At 43.5% G+C, this 26,822-nt stretch overlaps 1 protein-coding gene across 2 annotated transcripts in view; it reads right to left on the bottom strand.

Annotated features, from left to right (window-relative positions):
- Pcsk6 (proprotein convertase subtilisin/kexin type 6) overlaps nt 1-26,822 on the bottom strand; it is a 182,607-nt gene that overhangs the window by 95,272 nt on the left and 60,513 nt on the right. For both annotated transcript variants that reach the window (XM_074061558.1, XM_020161715.2), the window contains exons 3-6: nt 24,534-24,644; nt 23,896-24,039; nt 22,703-22,779; nt 20,112-20,200 (exon numbers count right to left, since the gene is read on the bottom strand). In XM_074061558.1, coding sequence (XP_073917659.1) covers nt 20,112-20,200; nt 22,703-22,779; nt 23,896-24,039; nt 24,534-24,644 — 421 coding nt within the window. The remainder of the gene's footprint in view (nt 1-20,111; nt 20,201-22,702; nt 22,780-23,895; nt 24,040-24,533; nt 24,645-26,822) is intronic.

Raw genomic sequence — 26,822 nt, 5'->3', positions numbered from 1 at the left:
GGCATTTCAAGTTTTCTTGTCCTAAACTCTCTCACCCACTAGCACATGGATTAGAAAAACAAATGACTAAATGCCTTTTAATTTGGCTGGGTGAGAAATTTCTTATCTACAGAGAATTCGAAGATTTATCTGCAGTAGATTCTTCTCTTCCATCAGTTCATTCAACCAACTTTTGAAGGTTCAGTTTTCCCTAAGGTTTTTCCCCTGCTCTAAAGTCCCCAGCTGTGAGTGAGGGGTAATAGAGGAGGCACTGCAGCCAGATATTGAGTTTAGTTGGAAATGCATGGTCTGACTTGTGCTCAAAATCAATGTCAGAGAAATGTGCAGCAAAGCCATAGCAAGGTTGAGGTTTGGGGGAAGTCAGGAGTTCAACAACACTGCCCAGAGCTATGCAGGAGCGCCAGTCAGTTGTATGAGTGATGGCAGAACACGGGGCTGAAGTCCCAGGAAGAGTTGTCCTTTACAGATTGAAGGCCTTAAAAATGAGCAGTAGGGATAACTTAACATCAGCACCATCCATCCCTTCTTCTGGCTCTCCATCTATATCTCTTCTTCTCTTTATTACCTCAGCTACCTGGCTGCAGGAAAGCCCAGAAAGACACCATTGTCCAGGTACCATCTGTATAACCATGCTGGTTATATAGGTTATAAAAAAATCTCCCAGAGGGGGCGGGGGGGAAGGGGGGAGAAATGACCCAAACATTGTATGCACATATGAATAAAAGAAAAAATAAAATAAAATAAAAATGTCCCAGTTTATATTTTCTGGCCACTTTTTTTTTTTTTTTTTGGTACTGGGGCTTGAACTTAAAGCCTTCTCCTTGCTAGGCAGGTGCTCTATCTGATCCACTCCTCCAGCTCTCATATTTTTCTCTCCTTACTTTTGTTTATGGTATCTTTTGAAAAACAGAGTGCCTTGCTTGTTTGTTTGTTTGTTTGTTTTCTGGCGGTAGGGATTGAACCCAGGGCTAAATACATGCTTTACCACTGAGCTAGACCCTTTCACTCCAAAGTTTCATAGTCTTAAGTACCATTCCCCTTTGAAGATCAAGGGAGTCATGATGGGGCCCACATCTTCCCTGGGCTTTTGGCATGCATTGTAAGGTTCATTTTACAGGCAGGGCAGAGCCCCCTAGGCACAGCCTCCAAGGGCTATAACGCTGGCTTACTGGACTTTCTCCCTTTTGGATTCTGGGTGGAGAGGAGGGGGTTGAGCCACGAAGTGTTATTCTTCTTTAGTCTCTGACGCCCAGCACTTCATCTATATGGTTTCTGTCTCCATGGCCTAGCTCACTTGGCCATGGACCCCGCAGGAGAGGGGTCACACGAGCTCAGGAAGTTGGTGATATAGTGTGGCAAAGCCAAGGCCCAGCAAGACACAGAGCAGCTACCAGTGAGGAAAGAGCCAGGGTCAGACAGTCCTGGGGTAGAATCTCAGATCTATGTGACCTTGGGTCATGGACTCAGCTTCACTGAATCCTTGTTTTCTATGATATTTACCTAGTGGGGCTGCTGGGAGAACTAATGAAAATATAAGGGGAGGCCCTGTGCTATGGTTTGAGAGTGTGCCCCAATGGTTGATATGTGAGAAGATGGGTCCCCTGTGTGGTGATGTTGGGAGGTGGTGGAACCCTTAAGAGGCGGGGCCTGGTGGGAGGTAGTTAGGTCATTGAGGTCAGAAGGGATTAAGGTAGTTCTCATGGTACCCTGGTTAGTTCCCAAGAGAGTGAGTGTTTATAAAAGAATGAGCCTGACCCCTGACTTGCATTCTGACTTCCTGTCTTTCTTCTTTATCTCCTCTTGCACGTGTCCATAACTGTGATGGTCTCGGCTATGATGTGATATAGCCAGGTGGGATGGTCCTCATAGAGCCAGCATGATGCTGTTTGTACTGTCCAGCTCCAAAAGTGTGAACTAAAGACATCTTTTTTTTTCTTTATAACTTATTCAGTGTCAAGCATTTTGTTACAGTAGCAAAAACCAAACAGATACATCCTGGTATCCAGTGCTGCTGTATAAATGGCAGTAGTATTTCTTTATGCCCTTACATTTAGCAATAGACTCCTCAGGGGAGGAGACATTGTTGACCATGTAGGCAGCCAAAGCTAATTCTGATGTTCTAGTGGTGAAATTGAACCTGCTATTCTAGGACTTCTTATACAAGTTATACAAGTTATACAAGTTATAGGGGTAGAATGCCTGTTTTGGCACAAAAAGAATGGGATGCCAGCAGACATCCAAAAATATGCAAAAACATACAACCAGAATGGTTTCCCAACACTTTTCCCAATGCTTTTCATCTTGGAAGGAGACTGACGGGCGTGTGAGAAAATAAGCATCGTGTATTTAGGTTTTAATGGAGCGTCTATTTCCCCCGACACTGACGAGTTGCCAACAGAGAAAAGGTAAATATTTTCAGTAGAAACCTGCTGTTCCAACATTAGCCTGAAGTGTGAATGGCTCTCTGGAAATGCCACAGAGAAGAAAAATAGCAATCATTTCTCTAATGAAAAAAGAAAGATGCATTTACTATAAATTGCCGGGTACAAAAATAATCTGGGCGAATCATTTTGATGGCAAATGAACTCGCTGCTGTTAGCTTGCTAATGGATTGCTTTTTTTGATTGCTGGGTTCAGAGCTCACAGTGGCGAGATAAGCATGCTTGATCCATCCACTCTGAGGGTGAGTCTTGTGGGCATGAGGTGAGAAGGAGAGATGAAAGGAAGAAAACTAGCTGCTGACTTTTTGTTTGGGTGGACAAGTCAGATTGCTAGTGGGACTCAATCCCCCAGCAGACAATTCCAGATACTTCTATAAGCTCCCTGGGAAAGCACTGGACAGGTTTGCCTCACTTTCAATAATATACGTGTTCCTATTAAATTGCTTAAACCCAATAATATTTTAAATGCCCTGGGAGACTTTCTGAAACGAATGACTTTATACGTCTCTTGGTAAAGTGAAAAGAAAACAACACCAGTTTTTTGGTTTTTTTCATAGTGACCCCGTCCCTTCCTCGCCTCCCCGTTTCTAATTTATATCTCAACTTTCTAAACAACAGGCTTGTATAAGTCAAGGCAAACCTATCAACATGCAGCCACCCCTATAAAACAGCACAAAATGTAGCACTTGCCCTGAAAACTTTTGGAGGGAGCTCGATGCCAAGAGAAATGGGAAGGGCTGGGCTTGACGGCTCACGTCTGTGATCCCAGCTACCTGGGAGGCATAGGTAGGAGAATCAAGGTTTGAGGCCAGCCCAAGGAAAAAGCACAAGATCCTGTCTGAAAAATAACTAAAGCATTAAGGGTTAGGGACATGGTCCAAGTGGCAGAGCACTTGCTTTGAAACATGAGGCTCTGAGTTCAAATGCCAATGTCACCAAGAAAAGAAAAAAAAGACTCATGGCTCATACACCTCACTGTCCCCCAATGGGAGGGAGAAGTCAGCCATGCTTCCCAGGTTGTGAAGGTCTGGAGGAAGCAGGAGAGAGGACTTTGGTGGACCCACTTTTGTTTATTGAGAACTAATGTATTTTGTCTTCAGCAAATGAATGACAATGCAAGAGTAAGTAAAGTCAGATTGCAGCTTTGTGAATGTGACAAACAGGTCTCCCCAATGAATTTTGCTCATTAATCCTGAGTTTATTTTAGTGAATCCACAGAGAATTGCTTGGTTCCTCCCCCTACCCCCAACCCCCAGCAAAACTATAGTACGTTCTGTTCTATGAACAGCCATGCTGGGACAAGTAAAACCTCAACAGTTGTTTAAAAAGCCTACAAACCTCAAAGGGTTTGGTTAACTCTGATTATCACCCAAGACAACAGCAGGGCTCTTGAACCTCTAAACACACCCTACAGACAACCTCTTTCCAAGACCTCCCTGGGAGCTACAGTGTGCCAAGCTGTCAAGACACATCTACCTTTGCGACTGCCACATGACATGTCTGGAGACCCATGATGAGTCACCAAGAAGCCCAAAACCAAACAATAGGAGGTCTCTTGGCCTCCTGTGCTGTTCATGGTCTCCTGATGGAGACATTCTATGTCCTTCCAGGGTGAAAGGCAGCTGGAATCAGTCAAGTCTCAGCAAACTCAAGGGCATGTGCTGCCAGGAGGCATCTGGGCCAATGAGATGAGGCCTGACCTATGTAGCATCTTACGTTAACTAGGTTTTTAGTTTTCTGTACTCTGATGCTTTGACACTTGGGGTCTTATTAACCCTGAAGAGTCCCTTCCAGGCTAGTCAGTTCCGAGGCATAGTAAACAACTCGTCTTTCCTATGTTAAACAATCACTCCAGAATCTATGTGTGCAGCTCTCACGCTCCTGACCACTATCCCCCTTTGTCCTGATCACTCCAGGACAGGTATTAGATGTCCAGGGATGGTACCCATACTGCAGATCCTGTTGAAAGTATCCAAACTAGCCAATCCCAAGCCTACTCAGCCTGCCTTGCCTTGCCTTTCCCATGGAAACTACAATAAAAAAATCCTCCTATGTTTTTTTCCCCTCTGTCCTCTGCCTCCTTGACCCACCTTGATGCTTCCCCCATGAAGCACTGTGTGGTGAAATGTGGCCTGTTCTCTGGGGAACTATGAGTCACAAGCCACCTTTTCCATCAGTGGTAGCCGTCTCTTCATCAGATGGCCTAGTCAAACCTAAGTAATAATGAAAACTGGGCTTCTCTTTCATGATTTCTCAAAGAATAGAGGGAGACTAGAAACACCTCAGCTACTGTCTAGAGAGCTGACATCTGGACTGACTTTCATGGTTTCTGTGCTTGAGAATGAGGCTCAGAACACAAATGAATTCCCCAGGGACTCAGAGATTCAGTGAGAGCTGGCAGCTTGAGATGCATGGCAGAAGGGCAGGCCCCAGAGCAGAGGGAGCACCCGTATAGCTACCCTGCAAGAAGGGACAGCAAGGAACCCCAAGAGGATGTGTGGCTGAGTCAGAGAAAGCCACACGTGTCCTGAGCCAGCATCTGAAGGAGACAGTGCCAATTAGGCATCACCAGCGCTATGAAAAAAGGCCACTGAGAGCTCATCACTTAGATTTAGCTGTCTCGACGAGTCTTTCCTTCTATTCTCAGGAACAAAGCCCCCTCCTCCCCACCAATGCAGTGTTTGTGAGGTACATCTCAGAACCCCTGACCTGTGCAGCCCATGGCAAAGAGGAGCCAGCCTCACCTGTTCTCTGGAGGTGGTGGAGGAGGAGGGAAGGTGAAGGGGCTACGACTACTTCTTGTCCATGTTCTCCCTCCTATTGTCCTCAGAGCCAGCAGGCAAGGTTCTTTGATGAGAATGTGGGGGTAAAGGACAAGGAAGTGGGGACCTTCATTCCCGAATGGCACTGGCTCCTCACACTCACCAAATCCCCCCAAACCTCCCAGGGCATGTGAAATCCTACTGCAGTTGAAAATTCACTTGGAACCTTTGAAGATTAATCTGGAGCATAAATGGTTCTCTCGAAATGCTCAGGAGCCTAAACTGCTTAATGGAAATGCTAATGAGACTGCATTCCGTGACTCAGAATTAACATAATTAATCACTTTATGGCCGTGGATTAATTTAGCTGTTATGTACTTAACATTTTCATGTTTATGAAATGGAAAACATGATTCAGTTCCCCAATCAAAACATGGAACAAAAACACCAACAGAAAGGTAGCTGCTGCTGTGTACTTTTCCTTCCTAGAAGCAGCGTCAACAGCTGGAAGGATGCATTTTCCTCTCCGGAGACCCACAGAGAGGAATCCTGCTATTTCCAAGCACTGTCCTGGGGTCTCCAGCCACTGGGCTCTCTGGCAACACAGCCCAGAAGCTGCTTGCTCCTGAGCACCCTGGGGATCTGGTCCCTCAAGCTAGTCACGCTTCTCAGAAGCAAAGCATGCAGTACCCCAAATGCCAGGTGCCTCAGGATACCCCTCCTGCCCCAGAAAAATCTTGTAAACAACAGCACAGGAGACGGAACTTGTCAAAGATGAGGACTTCACTCAGCTGCCTCCCCAAATCGCTGCTCCTCTGACAGAGCACATTTGGCTCAGACCAGGTGTCACCTTGGGCTCCCCAGGGAGCCTTGTATCAGAGGATGCTGGGCAGGGCATGAAGCCAAGGGAAACTCATATGGACAGACTCACGCCCTCTGCCACAGTCTGGACAGGGCCTCTGCACTCTGCAAGGGTCCTCAGGAGGGTACCTCTGCCCCAGAGCTCACATGGCAGCTAAGGCCAGGCTGACGGTGGGCACATGAGAATCCCCCTCCTCAACCAGAAGCAGATGTGACAAGAGGGAAGGAACACGACAGAAAGTGAGAATTGTGTGTAGCGCTTTTGTGTGTGTGTGTGTGTGTGTGTGTGTATGTGTGGTGCTGGGGTTTGAACTCAGGGCCTACACCTTAAGCCACTCCACCAGCCCTTCCTCCCCTTTTTGTGTGATGGGTTTTTCAAGATAGGGTCTCTCAAACTATTTGCCCAGGCTGGCTTCGAACTGCCATCCTCCTGATCTCTGCCTCCTGAGTAGCTAGGATTATAGGAGTGAGCCACTGGCACCCAGCTAAATATTTTCAATTAAAATTTTAAAAAGGCTAACAGAGTGAGAGAAAAAAAATGTGAAGTGTGCAAAGAGGCTAAGAAAGACCACTGCAACTCTCCCTCACTACCTTCCCATGATGGTTCCTTTCTGGCCAGGAGGAAGAAGTCAGGTCAAGTTCCCTCTGGAAGGAACGTGAAACACAATACATTTGCACAGCATGAAGGCTTCCCTTCTGCTCCTGTTTCCAGCCACTGGGCTCAGTGCACTTGGCCTCATAGGGTCACTGCTATCTCTCAGCACAAGAGAGCTACAGCTGCAAAGGGGAAATCCAGTTGTCAGGTCAGCAGTCCTGGGTCACATCTCTGCTTCACCTCTGAGAAGCTGCATGACCCTGGAGGTGGCAATTCACATCTCTTATTATTAGTTTCCCCCGGTAAAAAATGGCCATGATGACACCAACTCATAGAATCGTTCTGAGCATCAGAGGCAGAGATGACTCTAAGTGCCTGTGTAGCATCTGCAGCCAAGAGCAGCCGGTGGTGGCTGTCACTGCCGTCACTAAAGACACTAAGGAGATTGGATCAAGAAGGTGGACTGAGCTTAGAGCCTTCTTCTTCTCAGGGTCCAAATTCTTAGAAATAAAATGGGAAAGAAAAGAAAAAGAACAGATCTGTAAGGGGCAGGCAAGACGTTGGGGGGATCTGTGTAGAGACAGCAAGCAGACAGGATCTATGGGCTGCAGGAGGCAGTGCTGTGGTGAGAGAAGTGTTCTGCTAGGAGAGAGGCAGGTGCAGAAGTGCTCGGAGCCTTGAGGCCTGGTGTGCAAGAACAGGGGAGGCCCTGCAGGCAGTAGCATGGGAGCTGAGCAGGCAGGTCTGCTGAACTGTTCTCCAGGCTGAGCTGCCCAAGGATTTATTCGAGGGGAACACAACAGGAGAAGGTGGTAGGCCAGAGAGCCAGGACAGGGTCCTGGGGATGGGGAGCCCACTGCCCACCCTCCCAGAAGAAGGACAGATCCAGCAACAGGTACCTTGTTCTCCCACATCACAGGATCAGCCCTGCCATGCGACTGGACAACTGCCCTCAGCCAAGGAGGAAAGTTTGAGCACAAACCAAGAATCAACAAATACCTGAGGAAAACCAACATCAATAAAGAGAAACATCAGCCTGTCACAGTAGTTCATGCCTGTAATCCCAGTTGCTCAAGAGATAGAGAGCAGGAGGACTGTGGGCAAAAATTTTGCTAGATCCAATTTCAACAAAGCTGGATATGGTGACACAAGCCTGTTAACCTAGCTATGTGGGAAGTGTAAGCAGGAGAATTGAGGACCAAGCCAATTTGGGCAAAAAATGTGAGACTATCTGAAAAATAACTACAGCAAAAAAGGGTTGGGGTGTAGCAGAGCAGCCTGCTTAGCAAGGAAGATGGAGCAGATGGAGCACTCCTATTCTCCTGCTAAGAAAAGCGGAAACCCTGGACATTGTACATGAAACAAAAATAAGAATGGTGGGGTGTGGTAGGCAGTCTGACTCGGGATCTTGGGTCTTGAGGAATGATAGATGAATGAGCCCCTCCCCTTTTCTTTTTGTCTTATATATCCCATCCCACAGCTACAGAGAAAGGCCCTGGTTATCCAGAAACTGGGAGCAGACCAAAAAAAAAAGCAACAAAAGCCTACTTTCTCTAGCCAAGGGGGGCAGCCTAGCAAGACAGAAAACTTTTAGAAAGTATCTGCCTCACTCCAGCCAAATGCCACAAGAAAAATGATGGTACCAGTTCACTATGGCTGCAAAGGCCAGCTAGCAGGCCTACACCTCTACCCCATGAAGATGTAACATATTCTCCTCCCCAGTCAGGTGATACCAGCATTTGACAGGTAGGAAGTGGACTTTTATCACCTTGTTCACAAAAGTTGCCCACTATCATCGTGGGAGTGGATAGCTGGTGGCCAGTTGAGTCTTTGCCTCCATGCTCTCCCTCCTCCCTGGAGTTGCATCCAGAGGCCTGGTATCACCCACAATATGAGGTGACCTCCACAGGGATGTCACTGGAGACACACAGGGAGCTAGCACTCCTACCCCTGCTCAGCACAAATGTGAAGTCTTCTGACCCATGGGTATTTACACAGCCCGAATGGCAGCCTGGGTGCATATGTGCCCGTGGAAATTTGAAGTGGCCACCTTTTACCCTTGTTGTCACAAAGTCAGCTAAAACGAAGGTCTATGAGACCTGAGTCTCATAACTTAATTAAAAATGCAAAAAAATTCAAATGAAAATCATTCACCATACCAACTAGGAAAGTCTTGGATGCATGAAAAAATAGTTGACAAATGACAACAATGGAGTGGCAGTGATGTCAGAACGATCTGACAGATTTGAAAGCAGTCACAATAAAAATGTTTCAGTGAGCAATTATGCTTGACACAAATGAAAAAAAAATGACAGCCTCAGCAGAGAAATGGATGTTATCAATAAAGAAACAGAAGATATAAAGAAAGACCAACTTTCAGAACTAAAAATATGATCATCAAAATAACAAGCTCAGTGGGTGCAGGGGCAAAAGGAAATAAGGGTGAACTGTAAAGTAGAATGGAAGTTATCCAATCTGAACAACAGAAAGAAAAGAAGCTCTTAAAAAATGAACAGAGCCTCAGAGACTTGTGGGGTCATTGACAAAGATTTAAAATTCATCTCACTGGAATCCCAGAAGGAGAAAAGAGGGCTGAAAAAGTACTCAAAGAAACAATGGCTATAAACTATCCAAATTTGGCAAGAGACATAGACCTACAGATTCACTAGGCATTCCTTCTTTTGAGTTTTCTAAATTATATTTGATGGTTGAGGCAAAAATTATAATGTTGTCTGATGTGGTTCTAATATGTGTATTTAAGAAAATTATAAATATTATAAGTGGGGGAGGATAATGAGATGTAAAGGAAGGTAAGGTTTCTACATCTCATCCATGCTGTAAAATGGAAATCACAGTCTGTGATAAGTTATGTACATAAGATGTAATGCCAAGAGAAGTCACTAAAAAAAGGAGAAGCATTCAAAACCACTATAGATACATCAAATTAGAATTCCAATATCCTGATGCCTCAGGAAGGCAGGATAAAGAATTATCCTGATAATTCTTGATGATTAAAAACATAGAAAACAAAATGGCAGACTTAAGCCCTTATTTACAAATAATGACATTAAATGATGGTCTAACTAAAGCAATCAAATGACATAGACTGGCAATGTGGATTAAAAATACATGTGCCCCAAATACATGCCGTCTACAAGCAGCTCAACTTGAATGTAACAATTAGGCAGACTGAAGATAAAAAGATAGAGAAGGGTATCATGCAACCATTAATGAAAGCATTAATATCATAAAAAGTAAAGTTCAAAGCAAAGGAAATTGCCAGAGACAGAGACCTGTTATCAGCAACCCCAGATGTCAGAGCTCATGGGACAATGCTTTAAGATTCTTAGTGACAATTTTGAATTTAAAGTCTAAACTCAGTCAGTTCTCTAGGAGGAAAACAGACATTTTTAGACTGCAATGACTAAAAACACCTTACTATCTGTATAACCATCCATATGTACAGCAAGCACTCAAAAATACCTTTTAAAGAATGATTAAGCAAATGAAAAACCTAGTAAAATTAAAAATCACATACTAGGAACAGGTAAGAAATAATGGTAACCAATGGTAACCAGTCAACTTTAAAGTTTTCATAATTTTTGATATATAATCAAAATAATATGGAGTTAAAATCATGGATAAGGTGGGGGAGAGAAGATGCAGAGAGAAGTAGAACCATGGTGAGGAGAAGGAGAGAAGCACTGACTCATATTAGACATTGTGGACAAATATGAGTTCAGGGTAATCAAAAAACAGAACTAGAATGTAAAAATTTTAAGTGATTAGAAGGAAGAAACTAGATGACAAAAGGCAGGTTAAGATTTCTCGTTCTCTCTGTCTGTATATATATATATATATATACACACACACACATACACATATATAGCAAATAAATATATATGAAAATAAAATATAATAAGAAATAAACCCAAGAGATGAGCATATGTGTGAATGCATCAAATTCTTTCTTTAAAGAGACTTTGTTTCTGTTTAAAAAAAATCCATATACATGAGGCTTACAAAATTAAGGTTAAAAATAAGAGAATGAAAGATATATGAGGCAGTGATGATAAAATAACTTAGCAGATGTTGCAATGTTACTATCAGCCAGAGCATGATTTAAGGCAAAAAAAAACAAAACAAAAAAAAGCAATAGACAAAGGGGAATTTTTATACTGATTAAAGATTCATTATGTCAAGAAGCAAGCTATCACAGGCATCTTGTAACATAACTATAAAAGATATACAGCAAATTTGCAACTGACAAATCTGTAACTGCCCTGGAGACCAACATTCCTTCTCAGAAATAGAGAGGAGAAAAAACAAGGCTCCAGGAAACTTGGAACCAGCTTGGTCAAATGCATAGGTGACAAATGCAGATGGAGGTGGCACCAGGGGCAGGGGTAATTGGCTGAAGTTTCCAGGTCTTTCACGACAGGCCATGGTGTGGACATGTGAACTGCCCTTTGAGTCAGGACTGTGCAGCCTCAGCTAACTTTGTGGTGAAGGATGGGGGCCCAGTGTGGCCAAACCTCCTGATTTTCAACAAAAACCCCAGGTCCCTATTTTTACATAAACTCTCTTGATTTGTAAATATTTGCTCAAATTAAACAAAATACTGTGTGGTTCAAACAAAATACAACTGCAGGCCAAAGGCAGCCTGCCTTGGGCCACTAGTTGAAACCCCTAATGTTATATATAGATTTTTATATTTGATTAAGTATAGAATAAAAATACTGTTCAACTACTCATCGGACTACGTATAATGATTGAACATACAGGGCTGGGGGCATGGCTCAAGTGGTAAAGTGCCTTCCTACCAAGTGCAAAGCCCTGAGTTCAAACCCCAGTTCCATCACCAAAAAAATATTGAATATATACTAGACTACAAAACAATTCAGGAGAAACTCCACAAGGCAGAAATTACAAAGGACAGTCTCTGATCCCAATGCAACAAAGTTAAAAATCAGCAAAAAAGAGAACACCAAAAGTATTTAGCCAGTAGGACAGCTTCACAAATCTCTTCTAGCTCCTGAATTACAGAGAAAAAACTCAAAGCTCTGAAATTGAAAATTATTTAGAAATAAATAGCAGTTAACAGCATAGTATAATTAAAGCAGTGATAGGAGTGAAAAAGAACATACATATATAACATTTATGTATTAAAAATAAAGATCTAACTAAGTATGTCATTCAAGGAGCTAGGGAAAAAAACAACAATAAAAATAAGTGAAGGTATTAACAGACAGGAAAAGTAGAAATTTTTGAAACAGAAAGTAGAACACAATAAAAAAAAAAAAACCTAGTTCTCTGAAGAAAACCTACTTTATAGAAAATAGCAAGTTTTCATTAATCTAAGGGAAAGGAGAGATATCGTAAATAAGATTAGGAATAACCATTACTATAAATATTGGAAGATATACCTTAAATTATGAGAATATGATATTAAGGTTATGTCACATATTTGAAAACCTGGAGAAATGATGATTTTCTGGAAAAATTTAATTATCAAAATTTCCTGAAGGAGAAATAAAAAACTTGAATAGACCCAGTCCCTTACAAATTCACTACAACCAGTCAGATTGATTAATCAGCTCTACCAACATCCAAAGAGTCACTTGTGTCCGTGATATATGAACTGCTTCAAAACATGGCAAAGAAACTATCCTAACTCATTCCACAACACCAGCATAACTCTGAGAGCCAAATAGAAACCACAGTTCAATCTATCTTGTAAATAAAGATATAAAACCATGCATAAAATATTAACAGTTGAATGTAGCAGTGTAGTAAAAGAACAATACCCATGATCAAATATAATTTATTCCAAGAATGAAAGAAAGAAATTTCAGTGTTAGGAAATCTATTAATGTAATTCATTACATTAAACAGACTAAACAGTAAAGGTGAAAAAATAATACAATTATGTTTATAGATGCTTTAAAAAAAAGCATGTAATAAAATTCAACATTCATTTCTGTTCAAACCTTTCAGAAATCTAGAAATATAATAAAATTTCTCTAATTTGATAAAAACTAAAGGAAACCTACAGAAGACACTTACAAATGGTATAAAACTAGAAGTGTTCCTAGATATGTTAAATAACAAAAACAGACCCTATAAACCACTGAATCTATAAACTACTATTCAATATTCATCTGAAGTCCCCATATATTGAAATCAGGCATGAAAAAGAAATTCATTGTTAATATTAAAGAGATAAAACCACCATGATATTTATATATAGCTACTATTTACATCTATTTAGAAAAGCCAAGAGAATTAAAGGAAAAACAGTATCAGCCAATAAAATGGTCAGAAACAAAATCAACACACAGAAGTTAACAGCTTTCCTATATCCACTTCAATAATGACCCATTATTCTTATCTTTGAAAATTCCAACCTTGATATAAACCTAATAGGAAGTTTGTAAGCTCAATATAGAGAAAGTGATAAAACTTTTTTTTAAATGATGTAAAAGAAGGCCTGAATAAATAAAACATACCATGTTCCTGGATGAGAAGACTCAATACTGTAAGGATGTCAATTCTCCCCCAATTAATCTATAATTTCCATGCAATCCCAATCAAAATCCCCACAGGATTTTTTTATGGAACTTGACAAGAAGATTCTCAAGTTCATCTGAAAAAGAAAATGTGCAAGAATAGCCAGGAAACCTTTGAAAAAGAACCTTTAAGAGAAAATTTATCCTATCCATTATCAAAGAAAGAAACACCAACAAAACAACACCCAGGAAAACCCAAAACTCTCCTAAACTATAATAATTTGAACTGTGTTATTGTTACAGCTTCAAAAAAAACAGACTAATGAAACAAAAGGGAAGATCCAGTGTACAAAGGGAGTCTAGGATGGAAATAAATTCCGTATGGGTTAAGAAGCTAAAACTAAAAGACAACACTATAAAAGCTTTAAGATAAACTACTGTTCTAAAACTAAGGTTTTAGACGAAATAAGGAGAGTCCATCTATTATCTGGGGTTTTCCTAAGTTACATCTCAAACCCCAGAGTCATAAAGATGAAAAATTTGACATCGTAAAAGATTTTTGTTGAAATGTTACAAATAAAAAAAGGGCACAAACCATCCATTTGCAGCTCAAGAACTTAATAAGCAATTAAATTTCTCTAAAATGAAATATGTCGGGGTCTCCTAGTTAAACACACAGAAGGACTCCACTTTCCACTCTGAAGACGATTACTATAACATGCAACATTACAGGTTCTTGAGAAGGCATTATTTTCCCCAAATAGGGGGATGCTCCCAATTGCAATATAACCAGGGGTGCTGGTGGCTTGGGGGACTTTTGTTTCATCAGACACAACATTTGAACAGTCCCACTATTTCCTCTGATTTAACTTATTTTTATGTGCTAAAACTTATAAGAAACGTGAAATTTCACAAAGAAAGTAAGATTCCATTTGTGTAAATGTATAGTTAAATTTTGAGGAATCCATTTCTGGTCATTTTAAACTATATCCAAAAATTCTTTGATACTTTTCAATTTACATGGTGCAGTCAAATTTCTCTCCCTTTGAGGGTATGTTAAACTTAATGATACCTTTCTAATGAGCAGAGCATGGTTGAAGAGACAGTATGTGACTTCGGAGACTAGGTCACAAAAGACATGGCTCCTTGCCTTCTCTTTTGAACCACCTGCAGTGAGGGAAGCTAGCTCCACGCTATGGGGACACTCAGACAACCCTATGGTTGTCTGGGTACATAGGTACCCATATGTACCTATGGAGAGGTACATATTGTGACCAACCAATGCCCACAGCCAGCAGGAAACCGAGGCCTCCAGCCAACTACCACGTACCTGGTTCATCTTGGGAGTAGATCCTCCAGCCCCAATCAAGCCTTCAGATTAAACCAGAGACAACAGCTTGACTACAAGTTGACAAATGACCCCTGAGCCTGACCATTTGGCTAAGCCATTCTCTGTGCTAGATAATGAACGTTTGTTGCTTTGAGTTTCATTTTGCGGTCATGCAGCAATGAGTAACTACTATACCAATCTATTGGGTAAAGCAATATAAGACACAAGTTTTAGTTTCGACAAGGACTCATATTAGAATAACTCTGCTAAAGATGATAATCATAAACTCTGGAAACTTCCATTTAAAAAATAAACTTTAAGGACATTGGAGAACTACCAGAGAAAGCAGAGACAGGCAGGAGCTCATTTCTTAAATGAAGGAAACCACACCTGGGTATGATCCAAGTTCAGTTGACTTTTCCTCTGCAGGAACTCCCCTACTTCTCTTGGTATAAAGGCTTGAACTCAATTTCTCAGTTGGAAATTGGAATCTTATTCTGAACAGTCAGGGCATGGATTTTGAGACTGCCAGAGTAGCTAGAAACCGAGAAGGAAATCTCAGAAAGTAATCAGCTATAAGGGAAGATAAATTCTGCTCAACCCCTTGGCTGATCCTTGATCCACACATGTTTGAACACTGCTCTAAAAGTCTAGGAGGAAAATAACAGGTGAAAGCCTGACTAAGCTGAGCAGATATTTCAGCTGCCACCTATAGCAGGAAAATCAATTTAGAGTTCAAGTCTTGCTAAGTTAGAGGTTCTGGTAAACATTTTGGTTTCCATTGAAGTAATAAAAGGATTGTGGTATGTCAGTCTGTATGCCTGTCGATGGGATTTTCCCTAACGCTAAAGATAAGAAGATAAGAAAGAGCCCACCCATTAAGATGAATAAGGGAGTCTCTAAAAAATCAAATTTAAATGGCTACTAAAACAAAACTTTACAATATCCAGATAAAGATAACAGAATCCAGAGTCTCTAAAATGTAGAGTAACAATGTCTACTATACAATGAGAAAAAAACGAGACATGTGCAAAGGTTCCTACATGCAACCCCTTGTAAAGGGAACACTCATTATTAGGAACACTCACAACTCAGAAACTGGAATTAGTATAAAGACTTCAAAGTAACTCTTAAAAAAATGTTAAAAGGTCTAAAGAGTTAGGAGATGGGGTTTGGAAATGGTAAAAAGGCCCAAATGGACACCATTGGACTGAAAATTAAAATATTTGAAAAAATTTTTAAATTCCATAGAGTTAAGAACAGACTAGATCCAAGAATGTGAGAACAATGTAATAGAAATTATGTAATTAAAAACACAGATTTAAACAAAGGATTATTTTTAATGAACAGAGCCTTAGTTACCTGTGAGGTATGTCAAACAGTTTAACAACTATAATTGATGCTCAAACAGAGGTGAAAGAAAAATGGAATTTAAAAATATTTGAAGAGCCAGGCACCAGTGACTCAGACCTATCTATAAATCTAGCTACTCAGAAGGCAGAGATCAGGAGGATCTTGGTTCAAAGCCAGCCCATACTGTTTGTGGAACCCTGTCTTGAAAAAAACCCATCACAAAAAAAAGGGCTGGTGGAGTGGTTCAAACATAGAGTACCTGCCCAGCAAGGGTGAGGCCCTGAGTTCAAACTCCAGTGCCACCAAAAACCCCCCCAAAAAACAAATTGAAGAAATACTGACAAAATGCTTTCCAAATTTGACTTAGAGAAAAAGAAAGAAAAAGAGAAAGGGTGTAGGAGGGTGAATATGGTGGCAATATTCTGTACTCGTGTATGAAAATGGAAAAACGAGACCTGCTGAAACTATTCCAGGAATGGGGGGAGGGGGGATAAAAGAGAAAGATGAAGAGGGTGAATTCAACTATGATACATTGTAAAAACATTAGTAAATGTCACAATGTACCCCCAGCACAATAAGAAAGAAAGAAGGAAGGAAGGGAGGGAGTGAGAGAGGGAGAGAGGAAGGGAGAAAGGGAAAGAGGGATGGAAGGAGGGAGGTAGGGAGGGAGGAAGGAAGGAAGGAAGGAAGGAGAGAAAGAAAGAAAGAATGAATGAAAGAAAGAAAAAGAGAAAGAAAGAAAAGGAAGATAAGGAAAGAAAGAAAAGGAGGATAGGGAAAGAAGGAAGAAACAGCAAACCCCAACCTCGAATAATATGAAGAAAAATTACACAAAATGACATACTCACAGACAAAGCAGATAGAAAAAAAAAACCCCACAAAATATTATAAAAGCATCCAAGGAATAAATCACATTACAGAAAAGGGAAAAGCAATGAGAATTACCACAGACTCACTATCAGCAACAATGGATGCCAGGAGACACTGGAAACATATCTTCAAGGTATTGAAAGAAAAGCCTGTCAAGCTAGAATTCTGTTCAGCAAAATTTTTTTCCAAAATGAAGTAGACACTTTCATATAAAATCCAAGAGAATTTCTTACCAGCATGCCTGAGCTTCAACATATACATATATTAAAAGGAACTCTTCAGGTAGAAGAAAAATTGAAACAAGATGAGAGAACACAGGGAATGGTACAAGTGAAGGCAGTTTATTCCTATTTATAAATATTTTCAAGTCAACTGAGTGTTTAAATCAAGAATAAAAGCAATGCTAGTGGCAGAGTGGCTCAAGCAGTAGAGCGCCTGCCTAGCAAGTGTGAGGCCCTGAGTTCAATCCCCGGTACTGCCAAAAAAAAAGTAATAATAGAAATTGACTAGGTTTAAAACACAGAAAATAAAATATGTAAATGAGATTGAGTGTGAATTGAAATAAATGTTTTAGAGTAGCACATTATACATGTAGTATATTACTAATTTCACATAGACTGGGATAAATTAGTATATACATAATAATCTTGAGCAACGACAAAAAAACCCAATGATGCATAGCTCCATGGTCAGCTCAGAGGCTCCCAGAGAAATTCCCTGCTGTGTGCAAGGACAGGCAGAGAGAGTGGCTATCATGTCAGGGATGCCCAAAAGTTGCCCTGCCCAGGAGAGGACTGGCAGGACAGAGTTGCAGCATGCAATGGAGGCTGAAGCTGTGAACAGAAGCTTTGTACAGAGCCACTGGCTCCCAAGTTCCCTGAGTCAAGGGCACTTGTGTTTCCACAGCCCAGCCCCACCCCACATCCTCTGCCCCTATGTAGTATGCTCCCTTCCAGCTCCACGCTGCAGACCCCATCATTGACTCAGTACTCCCTCTGAAGCCGAACCCTCCCACATCAAGATTAAGCTGTGCCACCATGCTTCTGCCCTCAGTGAGTGCTTGTCCAATCACTCCCGGGCTCCCCATCTGCCCCTCTCATTTCCACACTTGGTCTTGTACTATTTTCCAGGTTGGTACTGCTCACCCCAAGATGAGCTCCCGGAAGCCCCAAACTGTGTCTGGCATCTCTTTCTTCTCCCCTTCAGTGGCTAGCCCATAGTACATACTTAATGACATTCAATGCACGAATTTTAAAGCATTTCCATTCTCAAGCCCTGTAAGTAGAGGCATGCTTTAGAGCTTAGGTCTACAATTCTGCAATGAGTGTAGAGTTATTTAACAACAAGCTGTATTCATCACCAGCTCTTCTGGGTGATTCTTTATGGCAATACTTTCATAAAGACCCCTCCTTACCTACCTACGTGACATTGGAGAGTCCCCTACTGACATTCTCAAACTGCCATTTCTAGACAAATTCTCAGGGGAGCTGATTAATAATGCAGTTTCTGGCTGGTAGGGCTGGAAGGAGGCAAGGATCCTACATTTGTAACAGATGCCAGATGATGTCTGGCCTGCCACTTTAGGGTCTTCAAGAAGCAAGTTTCAAACCACCCCAAAGGTGGGGTCCACCAGCTCACTCAAAGTAAGACAAATAATTTTTACTCTCTCTGTTTCACCTGGAAGGAGGAGAGGAACTCAGCAGTTCCCTGTAGACTGAGCCTGAGCCAAGGCTTTCACACAGGGTGTCTAACTTAATCTTCATAACAAACCTGGGAGGCAGCTGCATTATCTTTGCTTTCCCTAAACAAATGAAGAAACCTTGGCTTAGAGAGGTTATGTAAGCTGTCCAAGAAAACACAGCCAGTGGGGGTGATGGAAATAGACGCGGTATGCAGGTCAGCCTGATTTTACAATTCATGGAGATATTTCTCAGGGGTTTTTACTCTTCATTAAAGACTCCAGGGAGAATTTACACATCTCGGCATAAAAGAACTCCCCTAAAGGATTGAGGCCAGTTGAGTCCCCTGATTTGTTCTGCAGAACATGCACTTAGGGTTTACTTCTGTTACAGAATGACAGGTCCTAGCCACTTCAAAGATTTCCAAGGGACAGGGCAGGCAGAGTCTTAAGTAAAAGCTGGGGCTCCTCTTTTTGAAACTCAGGCAATTCTCCAAGGACTAGGTGATCAGGAAACCCCTGGCCCCACCTCCCCACTGCTCCTGTGGAGCTGAGGGGCTGCAACCATCCCTGCAAAGATATCATCAAATGAGTAAGGACACCTTCCAGTAGAGAGGTTATAGGCCTCCCAGGTGAGGTCTGCAGCCCCTGGCACCCCCTCCTTGGCCCCACCTGCTCAGTACTGTGCACTTAGTAGGCACTTCAGGACACAAGGCATGGAAAGATATGTGTGATATGTGTGACCCTGAGAGTCGGATGAGAGCTGGTCACTGGTAGCTCCCACCTGTAATCCTAGCTACTTGGGAGGCAGCGATCAGAAGGATCGTGGTTCAACGCCAGCCCAGGCAAATAGTTCATGAGACCCTATTTCGAAAATACCCAACACAAAACAGGGTTGATGGAGTGGTTCAAGTGGTAGAGTGCCTTCCAGCAAGCATGAGGTGCTGAGTTCAAACCCCAGTACAGCAAAAAAAAAAAAAAAAACTTGCATATTAGCAAGCTCACTTTGAGTTAACGACAGAAAAGAACTAAATAACAAAGACAGACACACTCTGGGGTTGGGCACTAGAAGTGCTGGTTCTCTGGGGAACAAGATGGAAATGGGGGGATGGCTGGCAGGAAAGAGTCACCAAGCACAGTGGGCACAAAGTGGCGAGAAATCACGGGTAGACTGAGCCAAGAGAGGCAAGGAAGGGAATTTTGCAAGCCTAGGTGCTATGACCATTATTTCCACTGTGAGGCACATGGTATTTGGCACTATGTCTGGGTGGTAGGGCGGGGGAACACTATGACAAATGTTATTTGGCTAAAGCCAAGGGACAGAGGTAGGAGAAGTGGTCCAGCAGGCTGGAGTGGGAGTTGGAACCTGAGAGAGACCATAGGCCCAAGGAAACATTGCACATCTGTCAGGGAAGTGGCTGTCTGATGGCTGAGGTGAGTCAGCAGCCTCGCTGGTAGGGCCCCAAGAAAGAAAGAGACTCTTCTGATGGAATGTGAGCTGGCTCTTCAGACAACACAGTAAGCCACCCCTCTGTCTCGAGGACCTGGCCACTGGCTGGCCATCTGGGTCATGGCACAACTGGCATTGTTGCTTCTAGCCTAGGGGTCTGCCCTGGCCAGGGTCAAAGGACATGAAGGCTGCTGAGTCCCACAGGAAAGAAGTTCTCTGTCTGGCCCCGGCCCGTCTGCTCCCAGCTGTGCTCTGGCCTTACCTCCTATTTTTGCATTGTATGCTATGCCCACGATGCAGTAAGAGTTGTTGGCTGAGGCAGCAACTTCTCCCGCACAACGAGTGCCATGTCTGCAAAGGAAAAACATGGAAGTGAGACCCTGGCCAGTGCCATGTCTGCAAAGGAAAAACATGGAAGTGAGACTCTGGCCAGGCAAATGTTAATGAATTCTGCACACTGCTCAGTTTCCCTATAGCAAGGATCAGCTGTCCGTACTTTGGGGATGCCAGTGTAGACCATTTTTTGTATCCCCTGTGGTCAGCACACCTCCTTGGAAAGAGGGCACAGCCCTCTCTGCCACATGACAAGTGCTTGCTCACAGGTTGTCTCTTCCAGGATGCCTCCCCAGTCCCCCTTCCCCTACTCCATCAGGGTACCTGCTCCCAACACCAGTGGTCCCCTCCTCCCCTAGTACCTGTCATGGAGTCACTGCCACTGTTGTTCATGGAGGTTGCCTCAGCTCTGTCTCTGTGATTAACAACACATTGCTTGGCACACACAGGTGCAGCGTCAATGTCTGTCTGACTGACTGATGGGACAGTACTGTACTTATGTCTTAGGTCTTGTCCCCTGTGCACTACAGCACCATGCTCAGCAGGACAACCTATGATTTTCATTGCCATTTAACAGGAGCCAAGGAAGAACATTCTAAGTTGAACACTCAGTAGTAACCTTAGGAGTGATAAAGAAAGATGAAGAAATTACCACCAAACAAATTGCTTTCCTCAGTCATGACTCCCCTCCTCCCATCTGCCACATCAGGTCAGTTCCTACAGCACAGGCCAAAATATGAGTGACTCTAACAGCACCCATTTTGGGAAGAGACTCAGGGAATTAAAATCACTGATTCAAATTACAACAGCCTTTTAAAATGGCCCAGGGTGTGTTAGCCCTTGGAAGGGAGTCTTCTGTCATTCTCTGCACCTCTCCTGGCCCTGAGGCCAAAGCTGCTGCCAGGGCCACATAGCTCTATGGCTCACACAGGGGTCCAATCCTGCCCTTCAGGGGTCACTGCATGGGCTGTGGGTCATGCTTCCCTGCCTCCTGATGTGTGACCAGGAAACAGGCTCCTTTGCCCCAGGCATCCTCACTGCTGGGCAGGAAGGGCACCTTGGGGTGCAAAGCAGGGAAAACAGCTCTGAGGAGAGGGCCTTGGCAGCTCTGGGGAATTCTGCAGCCTGTCATGTAGACCGGGTAGCTGGCCGCACCCCCCTGGGCAGCACCAAGTGGGCATTGGTGTTTGAACATCAGCGTCAAATCAACTGAAATCTAAAATGCACTAGTTTTAGTGTTAATTTAGTTTAATTGCACTAGTTTGAATGCTGGATGTCCCCCAAAGACCCAGGTGTTCAAGGCTCAGCCCCATGGGGTCATTATTGGGAGGGTCCTTAGGTCATTGGAAGAGTTTCTCTGGAGGGGCTGTGGGACCCTGGCTGCTTCCTGGTTAATAAGGTTATACTGTTTTGCTCCATCATGTCCAAAGCAATGGGCCAATCAGTCATGACCTGGAACCTACAAAACTGTGAGCCACAATTAACCTTTTCTCTCTTTTTAAAATTTTTTCAGAGAAGGAGTCTCACTCTGTTATCAGGCTTGCCTTGACTCTTGGGCTCAAGCAATCCTGCTTTATCCTCCTGAGTAGCTGAGACCACAGGTGCACACCACTACATCAGACTTCATCTTTTCTCTTTATAAGTTGATTATCTCAGGGATTTTGTAACAGTGACTAAAAACTGATCAACACAACTGTAGTGGGAGGACAGACATGGTTAAGCAACTGTCAACTTTCCTCTAAATGGTTCTGGAAAAATGGTAAGAGCTAGGTGTAGGGTATGCTGACAAAGAAAGGACAAGCCAGCACAGGGAAAGAACTACCAGGAGTTCTTTTGATCTTGCATAGGTCACCTGATCTCTCCAGGCCCACCATGGAGGCGGGACCTCCAGCATCACCAAGGAGGTGATGGGATCTTGAGAGATAAGTGTCTTAAGTGTGTAATAAACTCCCATGGATGCCTGAGCCCTACAGAGGGCATTCTTTACTTGTCACTTCATTTGCTCCCTCCCAACAACCCTATGAAGTGGGAATGTCATCTCCACGGAAAAGTCTAATTAAGACACAGCATCTCAATGAGGTCCCTCCATGTGGGTGGTAGAGCAGGGAACTGACCCTTATTGGCTATTCCATCTTGCTCATCTGGTCAAGGATGGAGTCACAAAAGCTGAGGCATATGACTTGTGTGCTCGGATAGGCCAAACCAATGTCTTAATGCAACCAGTCATGGAGACAGCAAGACAAGGGAAATTCTTTTAAAATATTCCAACAAGGCTGGAAAGAGGCCTAACACCCATTTCTAGCTGACCAGCAGAGGTAATGTTCCTAAAGGAAGAGGTGAACTCACAGAAGTCACCTGTATCTATAGGGCTGGGCCAGCTGAGGCTTTACCAGTTCTGGACAAAGCCCCCAGTAGAACCCAGTAAGGTGGAGAAGCACCCATAGCCCAGAACCTCTCCAGGGCCCCCTTGTGAGGAAATTCAATGCAATTCTGCAAGGAAGAGGTGACAAAGTGACATACTTGTTTTCATTGCTGGCATCGTATCGTGGCGATGGGTCGTAATCATTTCCGTTGACATCATAGCTTGCGTAAGAATCCTAGGAATTAATCTTGGTGAGTGGAGAGAGATGGCACAGAATCTAACAGCCCTGTTGGAAACCACTCTTCTGTCTATCCTGGAAAATAAAGAAAACTACACACAGAGTTTCTCTCTTACTATAACTATCCTCTTACCTGTTTTTTATTGTGGTAAAAAAAACCACATGACATAAAGTCTGTTATCTTAACCATTTTTAGGTGGCTATCCACATAAAAAGTATTCAAAATACTTTCATACTGTTGTGCAATGATCATCCATCTATCCACAAAATAATGCAAAACTGAAACTGCACCCAGGAAATAGTAACTCCTACCTCCCCTTCCAGCCCCTGGCAACCAGCAGTCCACGTCTCTGTGAGTGTGAGACTCTAGGGCCTCAAACTCTCAAGGTTCACCTATATCGTCCTAGAATAGGACTTCCAGAATTTCCTTCATTTTATATTTTAGTATGTATGTTTTTGCTTACACACTTAATAAGAAATGTTCATGTAGCTTTTTAAGAAAATTCTCCTTTTTAGTGTTGACAGTCTTCAAAACTTATGTCTAAGAGCTGCCTAAGTATCTATCCATTGGATACTGTCAGGTTTGCTTGGCCCCTGCTAAGGCCCCTGGTTCTTTAGAGAATTCAATGTTGCTTTCATCACATTTACTACTCTCTTCATTCCAGAAATCCTGAAAGATAGTAGTCCTCATACTAACCCATTTTACAGATGGTGGTACTGAGGCCCAGAGAGATCAAGGGTCTCAGAGCTAGTGGTTGCCAAGCCAGGTCAGGAGCCCAGGCTGTGTGGGTGGAAAGCCCATGTTTTAACCTTGCAATTGTCCAGAGCTAATACCCACATGACGACCATCTCTGCACGGGTTTCTTTAGGTTTCACTTCCTAAAAGTACATGCAACTCCTCAAACACGTGAGCAAATCCATCTGTAAAACCCCTCTCTAGGCCAGTAGCACGTGGCAGAATGTTTGTGTCCATCTCCCCTGCAGCATGGTTTTCTTTATTGCCTAATTTAATGGGGAGTGAGGGAAGAATGGCAACTTACTACTAAGTTTGCACGTATTTAATGACTAGCATGGCTGACTGTCTTTGCAGGTCATTTCAAGGGCTCGACTTACATAGTTTGGGGCCAGGTCCGGGTGATTCCTCTCTATACCATCATCAAGGATAGTGACCACCACGTTTTTTCCTGTGTAGCCCCGCTTCCACGCTGCCTGGACATTCATTTCTGACCGGCAGCGACTGTGCTTGTCACCACAATGCTGTATACACAGAGACAAAAACCAGAAGACACAGACACCCCTGATGCAGAAGGGACACACGGTGCAAACCCACAGAAAGCTGGTTACACTTGGAAGAGGGATGGCAACAGCAGCCCCTGCTCTGGCCTGGACCCTCTCTTTCCACATGGGTCCAGGGAGAGTAAGTGTGGAGGGCTCCCCTGACTTCTGCTGCACCTGGCAATCTATCCGTCGTCCTCCCCCTCGGGGCTCTGCACACACAGATGGGTCTCCAACATTTGGTTAGTCCTTCCAGTCACTTCCCTACAAACAACCTTCCATTGACTTTTCCATCATCTCAGACAAAAGGGTCGCACACACTCACCCACCCCGGAAGTGGGGAGTTTTATACTCAAGATGAAGTGTGTTTGTCTGGTGTCATCCTGAGAACTGAGCTCGCCTGGGGGAGATGAACCCTTTCCATAGACACAGCGTGCAGATGCCTGGGGACAGAGAGGGGCCCACCCCCCACTCACCATGTACCACATGTTGGACCAAATAGGATCGTTGAAATAAAGGGCTTGAGGGTCGCTCCTTGCCTGTCTCTTCACCCTCCGCTTCACTTCTTGTTGCTGGATCCATTTCACCTACCGGAAGAACGGGAGTTACCATTTTAAAAGCAATCTGAAGACTCCACGTAGCCTCTTTATCAGCGCTGTAGGTTCCTTTTTGCAAGAGTGCAAACATCTGAACATATTTGCATTGTTGTAGGTATGTTCCAGGGAGACATTTTTACTTCAAAGTGAGACATTTGAAAAATGACACCTCGTTTGGTATACATGGAGAGGGAAACGCCACACTGATGGATTTGGAAGTGATTCTACTAAAAACAATCGACCGTGTGAATTTGCCCCAAAATTGACAAGTGACCCTTGTTCCAAAGAAGAAGGAAATAGATGTACGGGAAAGAAATGAGTGAAGAGAGGAAAGAAAGTGTTTGGTCAAACTATTACGGAAATTGTCTTACAGTGAGGACGTGAAGAAGTGTGTTATGATAGTCTGTATGCTGAAATTCTTGACAGTCATTAGACATGGCACCAAAACCTGCGCAGAAAAAAATCTAGAAAGGGTAGCAGCAGCTCAATATGAACAGCGGCAATTCCCAGATGGTGACATTATTCCTAATTTCAAATGTTTAAATTACTCTCAGGATTTTTATAAATTTCTCTTAAGTGGTGTATTTGCCTTCATGAGCAAGGAAAAAAAATCTGAGAAGCTGAATAAATGATACTTAGGAACGGGGCTCCAGGAGCTAGGCTGTCTGGCTTCAAACCCAGCCTCACACTCACCAGCAGTGAGACATAGAACAGGCAGTTAGCCTTCTTGGCCTCAGTTTGTTGGTCTGTAGAATGGGACCACCATGTGTTCTGCTGAGGGTTAGCATACAGACAGTGTGCAAAGCATTCAGACCAATACCTGGCACGCACCTGTTATCATCATGTGTGATGAAAGAAACTTAATCATTTGTACAGGATTTTGGGGAAAAGAGTCCAGGAAAGTTGAAGTGTTTTCTTGGTCTTGCTGTGGTTTCCTCTGCCACTCCCCATCCAATAATGCTCAAAGCTAGGATTTAGTACAGTGCTGGTATCCAAGACTGGTAGAGTGAAGATGAGTGTGCACCCAGTCCCTGCTCGCAAGGAGGCTGTGCCACAGTCTGGGGCTCCGACCAAGCAGACAAGGACGCAGAGGTCAAAGTGGCCTTGGAGGCCACTGGGCCAAGGCTGGAGACTCCAGGCTGGTCCTGGAAGCTGGAATAGCTGTCAGAGATGCCTGAGGCCAAGTGGACGGGGAGGCAAAGGCATCCACTTTCTTAGCCTCAACTTCCCCAGTGTCCCGAGGGAGGAGAGCAGAGCACCCCCAAAGGCAGGCAGACTCACAGTTAGGGGTGGGGACTGACCTCAAAGACATCTTTGGTGTATGGAACGAAATGTGTGGAAAGAAGTACCCTAGCCTGACCCACCACCAAGGTAATTCGTCTATAAAGCACCCCGTAGACCGGGCTCCTTAGAAACCCTGCAAGGAGCTCAAAAGCATTTTGGGGTTATACACTTTAAGAACCTAGGTATCCAGTTGATTTATATTTGCCATTGTCAGATACTACAACCAAAAAAGAAAACTATTAAATGAGATGTTTTGTTCTTAACACCTGCTGATGGTGTTTTCAGCCCTCCCTATATATATTGCTATTTGAACGAGAAAGCTTCCACCTGGCATAAAATACCCAAGACAATATTTCATAACCTGCCACACATCCTGTTATAACGACAGTGGGGTGTAATTCTTCCCGGCTCCAAGCTAGTAGGGTTGCTTCCATCCATCCTGCCAGGCCAAGCTCTAACTACCTACCCCATATCTCTGACAGCTGTGTCTACCACGGTGCACATCCAGTCAGAGAAGGGCGTGAACTCTGCTCTGTCCAGCTTGAGGGGATGACTCTCCCAAGATCAGTGAGAAAAGCAAGTTTCTGGAAGCCCTGATGTAGTTTCCTAATGCCATGAGTTTGGGCCATCCCAGCCTTGTCATTGTAGGGCTCTGAAAAGAGCCCTATGCTGACACACAGTTCTGAAGGTGGGCTGTCACAGGACCAGGTCTACAGCATGGTTTGGGCTTCCCCAGTGGCCTGGCCTCAGCCCTTCCCAAGCCTTTGGCCATAAGCCTAGCTCATTACAAGCCTGTGACTGCCAACAGGACAGCGTCAAGCCAGCAGAAGTGAGTGGAGTGGGTTATGTGCCAGGCGTGGGGATTCTGGATCCCAACTGTGTGGA

The sequence above is a fragment of the Castor canadensis genome, chromosome 19, assembly GCF_047511655.1.
Source record: "Castor canadensis chromosome 19, mCasCan1.hap1v2, whole genome shotgun sequence".
Taxonomy (NCBI): Eukaryota; Metazoa; Chordata; class Mammalia; order Rodentia; family Castoridae; genus Castor; species Castor canadensis.
The sequence above is the reverse complement of the archived record's forward strand: the minus strand, read 5'-3'. Positions and strand labels throughout refer to the sequence as shown.